This window comes from Scomber japonicus, chromosome 11, assembly GCF_027409825.1.
Source record: "Scomber japonicus isolate fScoJap1 chromosome 11, fScoJap1.pri, whole genome shotgun sequence".
NCBI classification, from domain to species: Eukaryota; Metazoa; Chordata; class Actinopteri; order Scombriformes; family Scombridae; genus Scomber; species Scomber japonicus.
This window is the reverse complement of record NC_070588.1, coordinates 8,723,103-8,743,425: the sequence shown is the minus strand read 5'-3', so window position 1 is coordinate 8,743,425 and position 20,323 is coordinate 8,723,103. Positions and strand designations below refer to the sequence as shown.

Below are 20,323 nucleotides of genomic sequence, written 5' to 3'. Positions count from 1 at the left end.
TTAAAATCATTGTACATAATTGTTGGTTACTTATGATGGATGTCCTTGATGAAAAACATTTTTTATGTTTTTCAAATCTACTGAAAATACATTTTTACTTAAAAATGTTATAGGACAGAGAGAAATGTCAATCTCAATACACAGAACATTAAAATAAAGCACATAAAATGAATTTAAGATGTGGGAGAACCAAGTGGAGCACAGTTATCAGATGAATTGAGCATTTCTTCATATTTATTTATTTATGCTATACAGTAAAAACATAATTGGAGGATTGATTGTGTGTGTGTATGTGTTTGTGTGCATTTGAGTATGTTCAGACACAGGGCAACCATTCAGTGGTCAAGCCTGATTAATGCTGAAGCACGGACGGCCCTCAGCCCCAATCACAACAGTACATCCACACAAATGTATACACCACATGCATACACGCCAAGCGGACCACAATATTCTATGTGATTGATTGTAAACACAGCTATGCACAGGATAATATACACGACTTCCATCAGGCATGGCAGATACTGCAGGCAGATGGAGCGCATGATAAACACAGAGAGAAGAAGCTGGCAGAGGAAAAGAAGAAAAGGGAAGGTCTGTGTGTCAGTGTGTTTGAACTGTACACACATGTGCACAGCGGCCGATGCCAGAGCTCTAGCGCGGCTTTCTGATGTAAACCCGAGGCTCTTCCACTTTGAATATGTTAACCTTAGCCTGCCAGTCACCCCTTCTGTCAGACAGTCGGCCTTTTCATCCACACTGACAGCTTTTCAGTCAGTCTACTGGCAGACCGGTACATTAACCCTAGCCACCCAGTCAGTTCCTTCAACCAGTCAGTGTGTTAAGAGACTCCATAGCTTTTCAGCCACTAAGTCAGCCAGCCAACCAGCCAGTCAGCCAGCCAGCCCACTTTCCTCTTGTCTTTGGTGACGGGAGTGATCAAGGCTGGAGGAGGACTCCATAATAACATCCACAGAGAAGGGGAAAAAAGCTTTTTTTTTTAATGTTGCGCCAAGGAATTTGTTAGGAATAGATCTGTGGTGCATTTCCATAGGATAAAAAATGATGGTGTTGAGTGTGAGGACAGAGAAACAGGGAGTAAGAGACAGAGGAATGACGGTATGTAGTAGCAGAGTAAGTGATTGAGTGAGGGAGCAAATGTAGCGCCAAGTGAGTGAGTGAATGGGAAACTGAATCATATACAAGTCAGGTTAATGAGCACAAACAGATGCTGTGAGTGCTTTATTATTTCCCATGTTGATGTTAGTTTGCCTCAAGCCAGGAGTGGGACCCAAGCTAGTCAAGGAAAAAGTGAAAGGGGTGTGTATGTGTATGTGTGTGTGTGTGTGTGTATGTGTGTGTGTGTGTGAGTGTCAGAGATAGAAAGAGCAAGAACGTGCTGGTATGACGGAATGATGGTTCTCCACAGGCTGACAGCCTAATTTCAGCCCCCCTTCCTCTGTAAGTATGTGTGTGTGTGTGTGCATGTGTTGTATGTGTGTGTATGACAGGAAGACAACAATTTAGTCCCATTTGCCATTATAAAGAGCAGAACAGAGCAGTGCAGAGCTCGGGCTCTTCTTGTTCCCACCACCGCAGCAGTTAGGCCTGAGGGAGGGAAGACGGGGGCAGAGAGAGAGAGAGAGAGAGAGAGAGAGAGAGAGAGAGAGAAAGACAGAGAGAACCTGGAGGTATGGAGGACTTGCAGAGGAGTTGGAGATGTCGAAAGAGCAAGTGAAGGGCAACGTAGGTGTGTGTTATAGGTGTAGGTGCGTGGGTGCTGGTCTGGCTTTTAGCAATCTTCGCATTGTGGAAAAGGACAACAACACACACTGGTGTAAGATATCCGTTTCAAAAGATTGCGCTTCCAACTCTGAGCAACCATCTAAATCATTGCCTTAGCACACAAACATCCTCAAACACACTGCTATGCACACAAACAAAAACACCCCTCACCCCCTCCCCCCACCCCCACCATACCAACATACACACACAGACACACATACACACACAAATACACATCTTGTATGCTGAAAACATCTGGTTACAATTACAAACACGGCGGAAAGGCAAGCAACAGCTTTTGTTGCCTCTGGTCCTTGAGGGGCGGTGTTTTGTGTGTGTGTGTGCGAGCGTGTGAGTGTGTTAAGATTGTGTGTGTTTGTTTGGTGGAACAAGAACAAATGGAACCATTATTTAGGCCGGGGGCAGAGAGTGAGAGGGTGAAGGAAACAGTTATTACACTACTATTTGATGATGCTGAAAGTATGCTTATTTGTTTCAAGTCAGATGGAACAGCGCCAGTTGGGTATTGATTAGATTAACACGATGTTGTAAAAACACAACAGTCTATTACAGTAATTCTCCAGTGAGTAAAGCAGCGTGACTAACAATGACAATTTCCAAGTGCAATCAGGCACACACATCATAAATACTTAAATTACCTTGTGAATATTTGTAAAATGACTTATCTGCAGTTAAAAAGCACAACAGTATAAACAGAAAAAAAGTGACTTACCCCTACACCTCCACATGGTAACCTCACAAACATTGGGCTCACAGAACCTGAGGCAGACACAAAGAAAATGACAATTAAAAAAAAGGGACAAAGAAATTGATAAAGACAGAGCAAAAGGTTGCTAAGTGAAGAGATAACTTTCTGGACTTGCACACACAAATTGGTCCATGACCCCAGAAACTGCTGCATTTGACTTTGTGACCTGTTCCAGCAGTGAGAATATACAGGGGCATGTCTTAATTGGGCAAGGTGAAGAGAAAAAGCATCTCATTAACCTCACGATCAAACTTCGCCCTCATCAGGTGAAATTTTTTTGGGAGATTTTAAGCCAGAAAGAGATTTCTTTTCATGGAAATTAAACTATGATTTTCTGACAGGTCAGACAAACAAAATGGAAAAAGAAACAAAGTACTTGGTCTGGAAATCAGACATTTCCCTTTTAAACGCCAAAACCTTCATTTTGTCTGTGTAAAATACATGAAAAACAGTTTTTTTAGTTCACTGGAGGTTGCACTCTAATTTGAATTTAATCTATCTGACTTACCTGAGTTATGGGTTTACTAGACATGTTGCAATGTCAAAGCTTTACGGCCCCAGATTTCAAAACCCTAAACTGATGTAAATCTAGTGTTGACAACTGGACTAATGTCATGTTTTATGACTAGAACAGCAAATTTCTGCAGCTCAATGGGCATAACCCAGGTCTGGGATCCCATCATGGCTCATTGCACACACGCACTAACTAACAGTGTGTGACAAAGAGACCATATTTCATATTGCGAGAGTACAACTTAATGTTGTGCCTACTTTATGACTTTGTAACAGTATGTATTTTCCTTTCCATTTCTTAACGTATACAAACCCACATGTGTGCTAAACCTTACACTAGAGTATCTCATAATACTCCTATGTAAAGAGTAATAATAAGGGGAATTTCGGTCTCTGTTGGAATGAAAGCGGAGATGACCACTGGGATTTGCCCCTTACTGTAGGTGTTTGCACATACACTCACACATATACACACAGACTGCTTTGGCTACACCTGCGTTTTGAGCCACTAAAGGCCAGACCTAAGTGACTAAGCAGCCTTTGTGAATTTTAATTTAACTGCTTCAGCGGGTCCTTGCCTTATCGTAACACCTCCAGGACTTTATTAGATCAGACCTTTTGTTATGACACGGCTTAAGCATTAAAACAGATTCTTTTAACAGACACTGCAGATTCACAGTGTTCACATGATGGGTTAGCTGAAGACTCAGTTTGAGGTTTAGTAAAGTCATTTAATACTTAATGTTCCATGTATAGATGTAAATCAATACGTAAAGTGTAGTGTCAGTGTTGCACCTGTTTGGTAAGTACTATAAAACTACATTCATCTCCATGCTCAAAAACCTCAGTTTAAAGCTAGCACAGTTTGGCAGATTACTCTTGATTGAGCAGGTGGCAAAAGAAAGCAGTCAGATTGCCTATAATGGACACAATAGGAGGAAATTTACACTGCAGTTGGTAGATTGGCTCAAATTAACAGTGTTTGTGAATTTGTGTGTATGTATCAAAGTGTTTCTTACAGTCAAGCTTCTGCCGCAGTGGGTTGGTTCCATACAGCATAACGTGGGCTTCAGAGTGGACTGTTTGTAACTCTTCCAACGAAGCTTTCCTACCGCGGATACACTGCACACAAAGAAGGAAGAAGGAGAAGGCACAGATGGAAACAGATGAGACAGAGAGAGACAAATAATGCATTTTGTTAAGTCTTCACACTCACCATCCAAACTGATATAGTTACCCAAGGAGAGCGCAACGAGAGAGTGAGATGCTGCATAGATGTATGATTGTGAGTACAATCAGGAGTAAGTAGTGCATGTAAGGAGGCCAACTAGTGTCTGCATGCATAAATCAGAGTTTTGGATCATTTTCAAGCCATAACTTTATAGTGTGTGGTTTTTATTGGTCAGGCTAAGTGTCAACAGAAAATAGCTAAACACTGCCCCCTTCTGGTCCTGACAACAACTTGCACCTTACAGACAGAGATATGCCCTTTGACTAGTAACATTACAATCCTTTTTAAATATTTTATTTAATTTGATTCTTGACTCACTGTAGTTCTAGCACAGGACAATTCAAGTCCAGAAGGTTATAGCTATTGTTATATATAGTGGATATATTCTGCCGTCTGTCTCCTTGTATTAACATTGCACTCATCAGACTCTGTGGTCCTATGTAACTGTGGCCTTACCTCGCAGTGTGCTCTCAGGCCTGTTTCCTGTAGTCGTGACCAGATACTCTGGATGCGACCGGCATGTTCTGGATGGCTGGTTGTGTTACCACACATACACTGATGCTTCTGCATCAAAGAGTCATAAACCAGACCTGGAAAATAGACACCACCACACATAAGCATACAAACAGAGAAAGAGGTTGAGAGTGATTGTGCATCTCTAAAAAGGACAGAACAGCCATCACAGTATGATTCCTGTAATCATACTATGAGATGCAAGTTGTTTTCTATTTCACCTGCTTCACAATTTCAAAAAAAGGGTCATGCAACGTGGATCCACAAAGAAGAGGGGATCCAGGAAAGTAAATTACAGTTGTAGTGGTACAGTCAGAAGCCCTGTGGTTAAACACCACTCATCATGCTGTGTACCACCTGGAATAGGTTTCCTCTACCGTGCAATCAGCAGGATGAACATGTGTTTCTAGATTACTGTTTGCAGCCCTGCTTTATGATACAACTGTTTGAGAGCAATGCTAATCAAATGCATCATTTTCATATGTAGCTGCACTGGGTATTCACATATGTATGACCTGTACGATTTCTTTTAACAGACCTGTAGTAAAACGAGGCTTGGTGGGCGGCTCCTGCACCACCATTGGGAAGGAAGCTGAAGCCGGAGATGACTGAGCCCTGGAGAGGGGGCGATGTCCGGCAAAGCTGACTGACAACCCGGCTGCTTCCATTGAGGCTCTATAATTCCTCAGCTGGTGGATCCGCTGCTGCTCTAACAGCAGAGCCTGCTGCTCACACACAAACACACACACATAGAGAGAGACAAAGATACCCAAAGTGTCATGTACTGTAGCACAGCTGGACTGCAACATCTTTCTCAGGCCAGCAGATGGCACTAGATACCTCTAAATTCAAAGCTGCTCTATAACACCATATAGACTGCAACAAGAAGAGTTAACATTAATTCACACAGCGACAGTTTTCTCTTCTGTTACAGAGCTCAAGCAGAAAACCTTGTGTACAGTATTCAAATAACAAAATCACGTTTCCAAAATCACTAAATTTGTGTAACATGTACTTCTTCATGATTTCGTTTGAAAGTGTCTTCTGTAATTTAACGCCAGTATCTGTGTACATTTAGGTGCTCTTTCCTCTAAAATGAGCAAGCCTGTTTTTCTATCCTAAAAGGCGTGTCCACTTACACTATGGGCGCCATGGCGACAGTGAGAGGAGTGTCTGATTGAATTTGGCTGAGCGGACAGCAGGGATGGGCTAGACAGATGAGGACATGGTGTCCTGGCTGTGTGTACGGGTGTGCGTGTGTGTGTGTGTGTGAGAAGTAAAGTGATATAGAATGTATGTTGTATTTGTCCATGAACACGTACAGCAAAATGTGTCTTATGTGTGTGCAACAGAGGAATTTTTTGTGGGTGTACAGATTGTATTTTAAAAGCATGTATATGAATGTGATTGTCCATATGGAGTCATGTTAGGCAGTAGTGTGGAGGAGGCACACATGCCCTAAGCTGTTCACAATAAACACACCACTCTGCATTACTAGAACATATGTAGCGTGTATAAGTGCTTTTTTTTCATGACTTGGGAAAATAATGTAATAATACCTTTAATGCAAGTTGGCTGGACATACAGTTGAAGAAAGCAGATTGAGTGTAGAGTGTAATGTTTCAGTCAGTCACTTGTAGCTCCATCTGTCACTGCTGTTCTCATTTGCCCTAATAAAATCTCTGGTTCACTGGTTTGCCAGTGAAAAACAATCATCTGTAGAGTCTAGTCCCTTTGAACCTGAATGCTTTACATGATGATATAATGGTGTCACCTTTGGCATCCTGACAAGCTTGTGCATTTTTACTGACTCTAATTTTATACCCAATCAGTCTGTTGTCTTTCTATTATACACTCTTTATCTCACTATCCTTATTTTTTTCACTTTATCTTCCTTCCATCTTCTCTGTGTGCACTCCTCTTTCCTTCTTCCTACATTTGTCCCTCTTTTTTGTTTTCCATCTCTCTCCTTTCCCCTTCCCCATCTCACGTCTCACCCTTACCTGTCGAAACATCAACTCCTGCTCAGCCTGTCTTTCTCTCTGCTCTCTCTCTTCTTGCTCCTGTGGGTCTGGGGGCTCCTGCTTGATGACCAGCCCCCGTACAGGCCCTGCCTCCGGCACAGAGGTAGAGGAGGAGGACGAGGAGGAGGACGAGAGGCCCTGGTGCTCCCTGAGTTCCTCCTCCGTCTCCTCTGGGTGACTCTGATGCTGTCTGCCTGGCCCCGAAGCACTGGAGCTTGCAGTTGAGACCTGATCACTGGGCTTCGACATGATCTAGAGGAGGATGAGATAAGAGGAAGATCAGAAGTTTGGTTTGGCTCAACTAGCAGAACACAGTATGATACAAATAAAACTCTTGAAGCTAAAAAAACTGTTTTGGATAAAAAATTGTCTACCAAATGTTATGTGAAGATTGGGGAACTAACTGTTATTTCTATGGAAAATAAGGGTTATAGCAATCATGCTGGAAACTGACAGTTATTCCTTATTAAAAAACACAATTAAGCACTTAAACTTCCACAAACTGAGGAAATTGAAGGAACATCAGGGATAACAGCATATGACGAAACAAAACCTGCACCACATTAACAAGTGATAGTTCATTAAGCATGTTTTTTCAATCCAAAAATAGCTGCCTGATCAATCTAAGTACAAACACTGTACCAGAACTGAAGGTTAACCAAACAAAAGCTAACATTAGCCAGGCGTTTGTACTTTTTGTACACACTGACATAAACCAGATCTCTACTCGGAACAGATCTGTACTCTGAACTCCAATCTGGTTATTTATTTTTTTAAGACTATCTTTGCTTATATTTAAAATTAGACTGGCTAACATGTCTGGGCCTGTGAGAGAGGTGAAAAAACTGAGTTAGTACGCAAGGGGAGAAATTAGGAATCTTGTTGTGGCAGCTTTTGCTGTCCCTGTCGTCAAAGACCTCAACCTTGATGTACAGGTCATGATTGGAGTAGACCGCTGTTTGTGCCTGGAACACACACACACACACAGAGACACACACACAGTGACACACAGACACACACAGACACACAGACACAAGACATACACACACTTGGCTGGCATATTGCCCAGGGAACAGTCCATTGACGTCAGAGAGCAGGCTCTTGCCTCATCCCAGTCCCTCTTCTCCAAACAAACTCAAAACACTCATCCACTCCCGCTGCTCTGATTTTCACTCGTTCTTTCTCTCTTGTTTTGCTCTCTTTCTCTCTTTCTACCACTCCTTTTTAACAGAGGAAATAGTTGCCTTGGATATAAACCATGGCTGAGGGCACTAAATAAGCCTGTTGAATGGGTTAGAAGAAAGGGAGCAGGAATAGGAGAAGGGAAGGCGTTTGTATACACAAACACTTGACATTAGTTGACTCTGCAACTCTCTCTCTCTCTCTCTCTCTCTCTCTCTCTCTCTCTCTCTCTCTCTCTCTCTCTCTCTCTCTCTCTCTCTCTCTCTCTCTCTCTCTCTCTCTCTCTCTCTCTCTCTCTCTCTCTCTCTCTCTCTCTCTCTCTCTCTCTCTCTCTCTCTCTCTCTCTCTCTCTCTCTCTCTCTCTCTCTTCTGCAACAACGGTATGTTAGTGGGTATATCACAGTATTGCCATAGCTGTCTGAGGTAGAGTTAATAATGATAAACAACAAGCTCCTGTTGGAACAGTTTCATAATACATTTATTCCTGTCTTCGCTGCCAAAAATGTTCAACTGCTAAAGCCAAATTTAAGCTTGCAGGAAGGGCCCCCATTTAATTGCTGACTTGACGAAAAATGTGAGCAAGGAAAGGAAGGAAGGCCACATGTTTTACAAAGTGCTAGATGTCACACATTGGGGCAAATACATGATGAAACATACTCTACCATGGTGACATTTGTAAAAACAGTTTGTAACAAACTCATGCACAGATTTGTTAATGTGTATTGCAGTTTTTATTTTAATTCCTAATCATGTAACAATTAACAGCTGTTTTTTGGGTTTTTTTAAACGTACATTTTTAAATGTAGCTCTTTGAGAGGCAGTAAAGAAGTAGTGCGAAGGCAACTGACTGGGGCATGTGATTTTTTTACAGTACGAGTTCTGCAATGACTGCTGAGTTATACCATTTAATTAGAAAAAACAAACAAGGATAAAAGTCAGAAGTGTCTGAGCTGGCTGCATTTAAGTACCTGTTTTGCAGCTGTTACTGTGGGCGCAAAAGAAGTAAAGCCCCAGTCAGGACAAGCCAGTACTTTTACTTAAAGCACTTTGGTGATACCCATTCCATCAGCTATTTGTAAATCAAGTCTATGACAAGAAAATAACAACATTTGCACTATACAACTTACTGGCTGATATAGTAAATGGCTACATTTATATAGTGCTTTTATCTAAAGTGCTTTACTATGTTTCTGCTGCTTATTCACACTCACATTCACGCACATACCGATGGTGGCAACCTTGCACAACCATCAGGAGGGATTTGGGGTTAACTATTTTGTCCGTAGTGATTTAGTGAGTCGGTGATCAAACCACGACCTTCTGATTAGTGGACAACCCGCTCTACCTCAGCCACAAGCACTCTAATTCAGGCTAATAATACCTGAAGTGAGCTTCTTATGTATTCCAGGTGATATTTTTGCAGTATAGGATTTATACTTGAAATGACAGGTTAGCACAATGGAAAATAGAATAGACTATCTATGATAATTGACCTTTTCAAGCACTACTGAAAGTGGCTTGGCTCCATTTAACATAATGAACACTATCTTGTCTGTGTTTCTCCACAGCGAAAAGCACTGTGAAACGCTGCCCTTAATTTACAGCATTGGATATTGTAGAAAATTAGTAATAATTTAAACCAGTGCATTAGGGTGATATTATAGGGAAAGGATTGGTTAAGAACCCTGGATAGGCTGCCGGTCTTATCACATGGCGGACACATACTGTACATACAAGCATACAGTATTCACACAGACAGGCGATGCAGGACGAAACCGCACTGACACGGAGAGAACACAAACACAAACAAACACTCTACGAGGCCTCCACTAGCTGCTTCTTGTGAGGCGAATGGATTGCCCGCCCATCCAACATGCCACCCAACCCAAGCTCCAAAATGAATTACAGTAAAACTAAACACACAATATAAACATCTAGGAGGAGACTTACAGAGCGGAGCCAAATGTGTTGCAACATCTGGAATGCCGGAGCATGCTGGCTTTTTACTGCTATATTTTCACTGCAGATTAAACTGGTTATTTTCATGTGGGGATGAAGTTATGGAAAAGTAAAAGGGAATCGTATAAAAAAAACTACATGTTTTTATATTCAATATTTATGTACTCATTCAGGTGATGAGGTAATGACTTGTTGTGTTGCTCTGTTGTAAAGAGTTTGGAACGTGGACTACTTCAAAACAGATTTTTAGGAGTTTATATTGGTGGGGCTTCTGATTATGAGTCAGGATAACGCATGTGGTTTGCATTTATAGACATAAAGCTTTGATTTGTGTGAATTATAACAATAACATTTGAAGCATTTCTCCTTGTCATCTAGGAACGCTATGTTTACCCATGTGATGTTGGTGAATGGCCTGGCTGAACCCCATCTGTTCAATACTCTCTGTGCTCTGACAGATTGCGCAAGTGTTGTTTTTGTTTGTTGTTTCCTCGATCTAAAAAAACTTAATGAAGAACGAATATGGGCACACTCAAAAAGCAGATAGACATTTGTGCTGTGCACTGCTGAACCTTCTGGTTATTATCCAACTGGAATGCCTGTCCAAATGTCTTAATTAGCAAGTGGTCAGTGATTTGGTACACTGAATTAGGAAAGATAATCCGGTTTCAGTAATACACAATAAATTTCAAGCATGCCCACAATAATTAGGAGTACTCCTTCCACATTTTCTTTCACTTTTCACTCACCCCTCCCAGATTCATCAAATCCTCTGAAAAAATATTAAAGCAAGGAGAGTTTTTGTGTTTAACTGATTAATGGGGCGTTTTATTTCATTGGATAACCACTACAACCTGAAGCAATTTAATTTAAGTTGTTACAACGTTGCTGTTATAATATATTATGATAATCATAAAGGTTCAAATGCTGCTTCTGTTTTTATTCTTATGTGTAATGCAAATTCATTGACAGCAATTCTCATTTTAAGTTACCTAGAAAAGAGCATTACCACAAACTAAGGTTACATGAAATTAACCTAGTTTTAAACCTGAGCTAGACTTAAACATGCGGTGCACGAGTTCACACAAGGCTAATTAAGCCTATCATTGCCACGTAAATCCCTTACAGTCTCAATTTCACAGTATATCAGAGTTGATAATCTTGTGTCTGGTTTGACGTTCCTACGCTGACCAGTCAACTCCCTGTTAACTTGAATGGGGATAGTGAAACAAGTCATTTTGTGGGGGTTGGGTGAGCCTTAAAACTATAAATCCACAGCTGCAATTGTAGCGACAGAGTGAGCTACAGCGGAGCACATGACGTAATCACGTGTCAACAGTGTTTTTGTAATTACGCTTAATGCCAGAAGGGGGAGACTAAAGTCCCACACTCCAGCTTTAATTAGCAGGAGTCACAACAATCTGGAGTCTAGAAGCTGAGGGAGTCACCATCAGCCCAACAACATGAGATAAAGGAGCTTAATCCTGAAGGAATTTCAGCACACACAAACACATGAATGCGCACAGAAACATAAACAACAATCTCCCTCTCTACACTGACCTTATAATGCTGTAACTCTCCTTAACACCTTGCTCACACACACACACACACACACACACACACACACACACACACACACACACACACACACACACACACACACACACACACACACACACACACACACACACACACACACACACACACACACACAAACAAACACACACACACACACACACACAATGATGTAGTGAGTCACGTTGCCTGTATGACCATATATGTAGGCAGCTTCCTCTAGAGCACAGTTGCCAGGGTGACAAGGAGAAGAAGGGATACACGAACACAGACAAGAGACACTGGCTAAGAGACTTGATTGCAGGCTGCTTCATCCTGCTCTTTGAGCAAAGACAGGATTCACAGATAATAAAGCTAGAGTGTGGAACTTTAACACATAAATGAACGTCCTTTACATTCAAGCCCTCGCCAAATTAAGTCAGGCCTATACCCGTCAGATAAACATCTCTGTATTTCACAGCATACAGAGTTTTTTAAATCTGGTGTCTGTGCTGACTTTCCCGCACTTGTGCAACCAGCAATGACTGGTTTGCCAGAACTGAAGGGCATCCATTGAGCATGCGAAACAAAGACTTCCACCAACCCAGCCGGCTACCTTTTGGTTTAACTCTTCACTAACTTGACTATTTAACTTTTTATTCTTACTGCCAAAAGGGGCAGAAAACAGTTCTGCAAATTTAAGCAAACTCATGCACATACACACAGCTGGCTACAACGCCACAGCTGCAAATGCTTGTACAGTAACATATATACATCATGCAGAATTACCTTGTTGATGATGTGCTGCTGCTGCTGCTGTTGGAACTGCTGTTTGTGTTTCTCCAGGAACTGCTGGTGCTGCTGCTGGACCACCAGCTGCTGCAGGGCTTGTGCCTGCCCGCACTGCTGCTGGGGAAGTGGGGCCGACTGGGTTCTCCCCAGGGGACGGTGGCCCCGCGCAAGCTTGGAGACAGAAGGTGATTGCAGTGGTAGGCCAGCCAGACCAACTGTGGCAAACACATATTGTAAAGATTTCTTTTAATCAACTCTTTTTTCTTTCTGTAGTTTTGGCTATCATTCCTAATGGTTATGATTCAATTGTATTTGAAAGCTTAAGTGTAGAGATAAGGGGACACCATGACAACACAGCACTGAATGAGGTACAAATCATAACATGTACTGTACTGACTAAACTTTAAACTAAAGTTACTAAAGTACTCTAGCAAATATCTATGAAAAATGTGTGAACATAACAAGCTTTGACATCATGATCCACACAGAGTCAATAGTTAAAAATCTGCCTTGTAATTGCTGAAAAGTGCAGAAAATGCTGTAAATGTTACAGTGAATACTAACCTATTGGACTGTGGCTCTGCTCCAGCAGTACCATGTGTTGAAGTAGGGGGCTGTGACCAGCCGTGCCCCCTCCAGCAGCCTCCCTGTCCAGAGCCGAAGATGCCAAATAAGAGGGTAGGTGGGCAGTGGGCAGGAAAGGAGGGGTCAGAGGAATGCCCTGCTGTAACCCACATAATGCCAGACGACTCTCACTATCTTGGTGTCCTGAAACAACCTGCAAAGAGAGACAAAAGGATGGAGAAGGAAAGATGCAGACAGACAGATGGAGAGAGATATTGGTCAAATCAGACAGAAAGGGAGTGAGATGGAAAAAGAGAAGCAGGCAGAGATACAAATGGAAGGTATGCTCTGCCAAAAAACACTGATAAGAGTTATCATCTATGCATAAATGGAATTTGATTTTGGACTCTGGAAACATAACAACTGAGAGAATGAACTCAAAATTATTTGAGTCAGTTGATGTCTGTGTAATCCACCACCAGTAGAGATTTAAGATACATTTTAGAGCATACTCAATAGGTGAACTCCAGTCCAGATCCAGACCAAATCACCATTTAATTTGGACCAAGAGCTAAATTTAACTGCAACCTGACCTGGTCCTCACATTGCTTTAACCTCATCTCAGTTGTTATTGCTCAACTGCCCACCATAATTAACAAAATATAGTAGCTCCAGCTAATAAAAGTGAAATGTCTTGTTCAAACTAGCTGACACAAAAAACAGAGAGGTTAACAGTAAAAAACATGAATTTAAGGATGAGTGGATTGAAAACTACACATTCATTTTGGTCGAAGGAAAGGACGACACCATTATTGTGCTTGATTTGCAATGAAACGGTGGCCATAATGAACAGTGTGAATGCAAATATGCCTGTTTGGAACAAAACTATTCCAAAAAACATGGCAGTAAGAACCACAAACCTGAAAGAGTTAAAGTGAAAATATCAAGACTCCATCTGACTACTTGCAACACTTACACCAGGGTCTCTGTCTGGGCTTTGTATTTTTCGTGCTCAAGTTTAAGGACTTGGTTACACAATGAAGGTGTCACATCTTCCGTTAATACAGAAATTCTATTCATCTACTCTTCATGAGCTGTGGAGTTTTTTTACTGAAATATTCTGATGTAATGCACTTTTACCAGACCTTTGATGCGGTGGAAATATATCAAGTAGACCTCTAAGACTTGTATTTGAGTGCCCCAGCTTTAGAGTAATACATAATGTTATATTGTATAATTGTACAGCATGATATTGGACATTAGGTATACTCACAGTGCTACCAGGGCCTGTGGCTGGCAGTCCCAGGGTGATATTAGGCAGAGAGGGGGAGGTGTAGAGAGAGAGCTGGCTAACTGAACCTTCCCTCCCAGCCAACCGCTGAAGCAGGGAGGCCTGGACACATACACAAGCACACACACAGAAACACACACACACACACAAACACACACACACACACACACACACACACACAGTTTAGACCCAAGGTAGACACTGTGTAACACAAAGTACATTACATCTCCCATACTCCCATATTACACTCACTCACAGAGCTTGAGCCCTTCAAATACAGACACAGTGGTAACCTTTACTCAAGCACATTTACACACACACACACACACACACACACACACACACACACACACACACACACATATGCAGGAACAGCCCTGTTGGTTACCTCTCCTGGGCTGCTGGAGATTGTGACCCCGTTCTCATTGGGGATGTTACTGGAGCTGTTGTTTGGGGAGCTGGGACCTGAGCCTGGTGCACTGTTGCATGCAGACTCTAAAATACACACAAAACAGGTTTTTTTTTTACTTGCTGGCCCGGGTCAATCCGCTTCCTGGGCTGAAATGTGACTCTATGAATCCTTGTCCTTGATTTGTTAAAGTCAGTCTGAGGAGCATTTATAATATTACGTATGGATTTAAATTTGTTTTTTATATCCAAAATCTCATGAAAATAAATGTCGATGATACATGTTTATTTATATTGCACATTTTTGAAACAATAAGCCATCAAAAATCATGATGTTTAGCAAAATACTGTCACTAGAAAATTGATTAAATCCTGTGACAGTAGTACTCACCAGCAACGTCAAGGGATCGCTTCTTGGCACTAGTGATGGGACCGTCTTTCCTGCGAAGGAGAGGGCTGCTGCGGCGCTCTGTCACCTTCTGCTTTAGCCTCGAACGAAGTTTCAGGTTGGGCTCGGAGGCTGATGAGACACAGATGAAAATGGAAGATAAAAGATTTAACCATAAGGTACCAATAAAGTTTCAGTCTGGACTAAGGCCAAAGGTTACAGTAATTGAAACTAAACAATTCATTGATTCATTGATTTTACTTAACAATTCCATTTTAAACACATCAGCTCTGCCATGGCATTGAGTGCTTACATCAAACGAAATGTAAGGATAATACAATAAAGCCCAGAGGCTTATTTCCATTGTTCTCTGTCGGGAGGGGTCAAGACAACAAATCTGACATGGCACAAATGACACAAACACATAATAATAAAATACACTCAGCAAGTTATTCACAGTATTAACAACACCAGTCATTGGACAACACCTTGGTATAATTACCACCCAGTTGATCAGAGTAAATAAAATCTCTGTACACCAGACAAAAATACATCAATATATTAACGTTCACAGCCTTATTCACTTAAAATCAAGTCTGGGTGTGTCCATAATAATTTAAATAAATAAGCTCCATCAAAACAAACCAAGAAAATAAAACATACAGAAAGACACCCCTACTAGACATAAAAACCTACTATAAATAACCCCTGAGCCAATTCTTAAGTGCACACTTTAAAACCTCCCAAGCTGCTTATGATTTTAATATTTCCTGGCAATCTTTTCCACAGTTTAACTGCCATCTACAAAAAAAGAGAAAACTTTCCATCTCCAGATTACAGTTAAACCTGGGAGGAATAAAATCGGTGGGACAGCTGTGATATTTTTTATGTATTGAAGGACAGCACTGTGAACAATCTTATGTGCAATGCACAACTTGATTTGAGAGACTCTCATGTACTTCCAACCATCCAAGGTTCTCAAAAAGAGAAGAGTCAAGATGAGTTCTCATGGGAGTCTACCTCTTTTTGAGAGGTCTGAAGTCTGTTTTTAAGGTACAAAGTTGGGCAATTGTGCTGTGAACAGGTGGCATAGTCAAAATAAGGCTGGACAAAAGCTCCTGCCAGGGTCACCATCACTTTCCTGTCCAAAAATGTTGAAAGTCTGGAAAAGAAGTCAGCCCTAAACCTGCTGACATTACGAAATACTGCATACTTTCAACTATACTTTAGAGTAATCTGTTCACATGAAGTGTGTGAATCCCCTGTGGCAGCCCACAATCTACAGACCAAGGATGAGACATTGTCCCACCAACATCTACCACCTGCTTCCTATCTGTAAGATAAGAGCGAATCCATCTGACTGCTGCATTATTAAAACCAAAGACTTTCAGTTTGGACGATAAAATATCACGATCAACCACATCAAATGCCTTCTGTAGATCTAACATTGCCATACCACAAAAGATTTCCTTTTGTCTACCTCAAATGCTTTTATCCACGTCATTACAATGCAATACAAGAGGCCAGCTCATCTTACTCAGACAATGAAGATCCACTTTTTAGACTTTTTAACACATTTTTCTTTTTTTTAACAAAGTAATGACTAATCAGACGGTAAGGAAAAAACAAAACAAAACACTATTTGCTATCCTAGACTTATTGGACAGTAAACAAGGTCAATATTAGTTTGAGTGTAAGAACAAAAGCGTGTCAGTTCATTAATCAATTGGTGAAGACCAAACAGGCGACAGAAATTAATTAGAGCCTTGTAGATCTGTCTTTCTAGTGTCAGTATTAAAAATGACCAGACATGATCACTTTAGATTTAATGAAGTCTTCACAATTAGCACAAATCTTATCCACACCACTTCAATTTGGTCATAAATTAGGTCTTCTCTCTAAAAAGAGACCACATTTTACTTTTAATGAAGTAGTATTATAAAGTAAAGAAGTGTTGTTATTGTTTGTTTCTGTCAACAAACATGGCTCTTCCCATCTCATTAACACCACAGGAAGTACTAGTATTAAGTATATGACTTCCAACTGGGCCACCTATTCTAAAAATATTCACACTCAAAATTAGCCCCTTAAATGTGTTGAAAATGACAGATTCTCTCTAAACTCTCTAAGCTTTATTGAGCTGGCACAGGCAGCTTTTATTCCCTCCTCCTGGCCTTCTTCCATTCAATTAGTTGAAGCTGGACAGTTAACCAATGATTGACCTTACGCTCGTCCCACGGCCTTGTTTCAAACAGACCATGCTACATTCATAAGCCTCAGAAAAAAAGCCGGGACTTTTCGGTACAGCCAAGTGGAAGCAATTGATTTGTCACTATATACTGTACAGTTGTATTCCTTGTTAGACCACTTTTGAAGGTTTATAACAAACCCCTCTCGGCCCTCCGCTCTCCTCCTGTATCCTTGAATGCTAACGTGTTACACCCAAAATTAGCCCCATAAATGTGTTGAAAATTACAGATTCTCTCTCAACTGTCACACTGGCACTTAGACTTATAATAGATTGCTGGCTGCACAATTGGGAGATTGTTCGCGGGCATATAGTCGGGCTAATGAGCTTGTCCCAATAGGCCACACTGTCTGTGTTGGCCGACAGATTCAGGAGCTGAGGTTAGCCATTGTCATGTGACAGTGGGAGGTGCAGCAGCCAGGGGAAGCAGCCAACTGGCAGCTTTCTTGACCCCACACTTAATGATGCTGCCTCTGGGCTCTGCTAATGAACTCTGCTTGTTCCTGGACACGTTCATTTACAAAAACCTGCCTGTGTGTCTTCATGTGTTTGTATACATTACAATACAATACAACACCAACAACTTTATTAATCCCACTAGGGGCAATTTGCTCGGAGCAGCTTGCTACAACAAACAAAACACAATAAAATGCAAACAAACATAAATATTAAAATATACAGCTAGAAAAGGTTTAAGAATAAACACCAGGGAGCTAAATACAAAATAAAATCTATAAATAATATTGATAAAACAAAACAACATGCATCAACAATGACAAAGGTAAAGAAGCTACAGAGTATTTAGTAGTCGAATTGCAGAGGGAATGAATGAAGTAGAACAGCGGTTAGTTTTACAAGCAGGTACAACAAAACACCCCTGATGGCATCAGAGAAAACTCACTGGCACGAACATGTCCAGAAGAAGCCAAAATACTTGCTGCTTTCTCGAGGATTTGCTGGTTGCAAAAATAATTCAGATCTCTTTGTTTCACTCCGGTGATCTTTGAACAGATTTTAACAATGCTGCTCAGCCTTTTTCTGTCTTATAATGTGAAGCTGTGAAGCCAGCAGATGAAAGAAAAAACTCATGAGACTCTTGATAAAAGATTGATAGAAACAACAGAGGATGAAGGGACTGACAGAAAAGGAATTCAGTTTGTAAAGAATGTGAATTCTCAGTGTTTTCTGTCCAGCATTTCAATGTTTTTAGTGTTTGCTAATCTCATCAATTATAGAAGGGTTTGTAAGACTGGCAGTACACGGCTGTGGCAGGATGCTCCAAACGGAGGCATAGGCAGGGATCTGAAAGCGCCAGGCACTGCATCATAGCACAAGTCGATAGTGGAGTTTTTCTTAATAGATGTACAGGTGACGTACTGTTCATATGTTTTTAATGACTGGTGTAATTGGCAGTGATTAAAATCTATAAGTGCCCAGTCTGTTGGTCACCTCCACCATCAGCTGAGTGGCTGAATAGATATTCGCCCGCTGATAAATGTAAACAAGAGTGAAGAATAGTCAGGGAGACTCCTTCAGCAGGTAAGAGGGGCAAAGTGAGTTTGACAGCAGCTCAAGGTCGAAGATACATATTTTCTCCTGGATGACAACAGTGTTATAGTACCTCTGTTTAATAGAAGCAGCACTAGCATCTAGTGTATTTGTTTGTTATGAGAGGCGGCCTGTCCATTTGAACAGCCTACCCAAAGCCACTTATGTATAGATCCTTGTTGTGGTTCGCATCTCTCAGTCACGTCTTGGTAAAAGCCAGCAGGCATGATTCTCTAAAGTGGCGTTTACATCTGGTGTTAACCTTCAGTTCATCCATCTTACTGTGAATAGATTGCACGTTTGAGAAAAGAATAGTTGGGAGGAGTGGAATCCGGCATGTGTCGCTTATCCAATATGTCCCCAGTCTGCATTCAACACTCCTCCCTCTCTTCCTCCAGTGCTTTTTGGACATTATTCTGCTTATTGCAGCATTTAAGCAACTACTGTGTTGCAATCAGAGAGGGTACCTGGATTGTCACTTACTGCCAGTAGTTGAATGGTGAGGAGTGACTCTCAGCAACAGTGATCCTGTTGACAGCCTTGCTACTGATGATGGGTACATGTTTGGATCTATATTTCAAGGGGCATTGCCAAAAAACGAGTGCAGGCAGGAGAAGAGGCGGACATACAGTATACTCTAGAAGTCCTGTCAGGTCAGGGACAGGGCCTGGCCCTTTCTGGCTAATCTTGCCTTTTTCTCTCTCTGTCAGACTACCCCAGACACAGGCAGCTTTATTCCCTCCTCCACTGGCTTCCTTCCGTTCAATTAGTTGAAGCTGGACAGTTAACCAATGGTTGACCTTATGCTCATCCCACGGCCTTGTATCAAACAGACCATGCTACATTCATTAGCCTCAAAAAAAGAGCCGGGACTTTTTGGTACAGCCAAGTGGAAGCAATTGATTTGTCACTATATACTTTACAGTTGTATTCCTTGTTAGACCACTTTTGAAGGTTTATAACAAACCCCTCTCGGCCCTCCGCTCTCCTCCTGTATCCTTGAATGCTAACGTGTTACACCCAAAATTAGCCCCATAAATGTGTTGAAAATTACAGATTCTCTCTAAACTGTCACACTGGCACTTAGATTTGTAATAGATTGCTGGCTGCACAATTGGGAAATTGTTTTGGGGCATGTAGTCTGGCTAATGAGCTCGTCCCAATAAGCCACAATGTATGCATTGGGCGAAAGATTCAGGAGCTGAGGATAGCCACCGTCATATGACGGTGGGAGGTGCTACAACGACAGGGTATGCAGCCAATTGGCAGCTTTCTTGATCCCACACTTAATGATGCTGCCTCCAGGCTCTGCTAATGAACTCTGCTTGTTCCTGGAAATGTTCATTTACAAAAAAGTAAATGTCTTCATAGGTTTGTATGGATACATGTTTGGATGTTTATTTCATGGAGATTTGCCAACAAACAGGTGCTTTGATTCTGGATTTTCTGTGTGTTGTGGAGCTGTAATCGTGGGCTACGAGTGCAGGACGGAGAAGAAGCAGGCATACAGTACACTCTGGAAATCTCGTCAGGTCAGGGGCAGGTCCTTTTCTGGCT

At 41.5% G+C, this 20,323-nt stretch overlaps 1 protein-coding gene across 2 annotated transcripts in view; it reads right to left on the bottom strand.

Moving 5' to 3' along the window:
* Window positions 1–20,323, bottom strand: part of hdac4 (histone deacetylase 4) — a 128,531-nt gene that overhangs the window by 25,903 nt on the left and 82,305 nt on the right. For both annotated transcript variants that reach the window (XM_053328170.1, XM_053328171.1), the window contains 10 exons: window positions 14,974–15,102; window positions 14,563–14,669; window positions 14,157–14,276; window positions 12,884–13,097; window positions 12,317–12,534; window positions 6,812–7,084; window positions 5,347–5,533; window positions 4,752–4,885; window positions 4,084–4,186; window positions 2,516–2,562 (listed from right to left, as the gene is read on the bottom strand). In XM_053328170.1, the coding sequence (XP_053184145.1) occupies window positions 2,516–2,562; window positions 4,084–4,186; window positions 4,752–4,885; window positions 5,347–5,533; window positions 6,812–7,084; window positions 12,317–12,534; window positions 12,884–13,097; window positions 14,157–14,276; window positions 14,563–14,669; window positions 14,974–15,102 (1,532 nt within the window). The remainder of the gene's footprint in view (window positions 1–2,515; window positions 2,563–4,083; window positions 4,187–4,751; window positions 4,886–5,346; window positions 5,534–6,811; window positions 7,085–12,316; window positions 12,535–12,883; window positions 13,098–14,156; window positions 14,277–14,562; window positions 14,670–14,973; window positions 15,103–20,323) is intronic.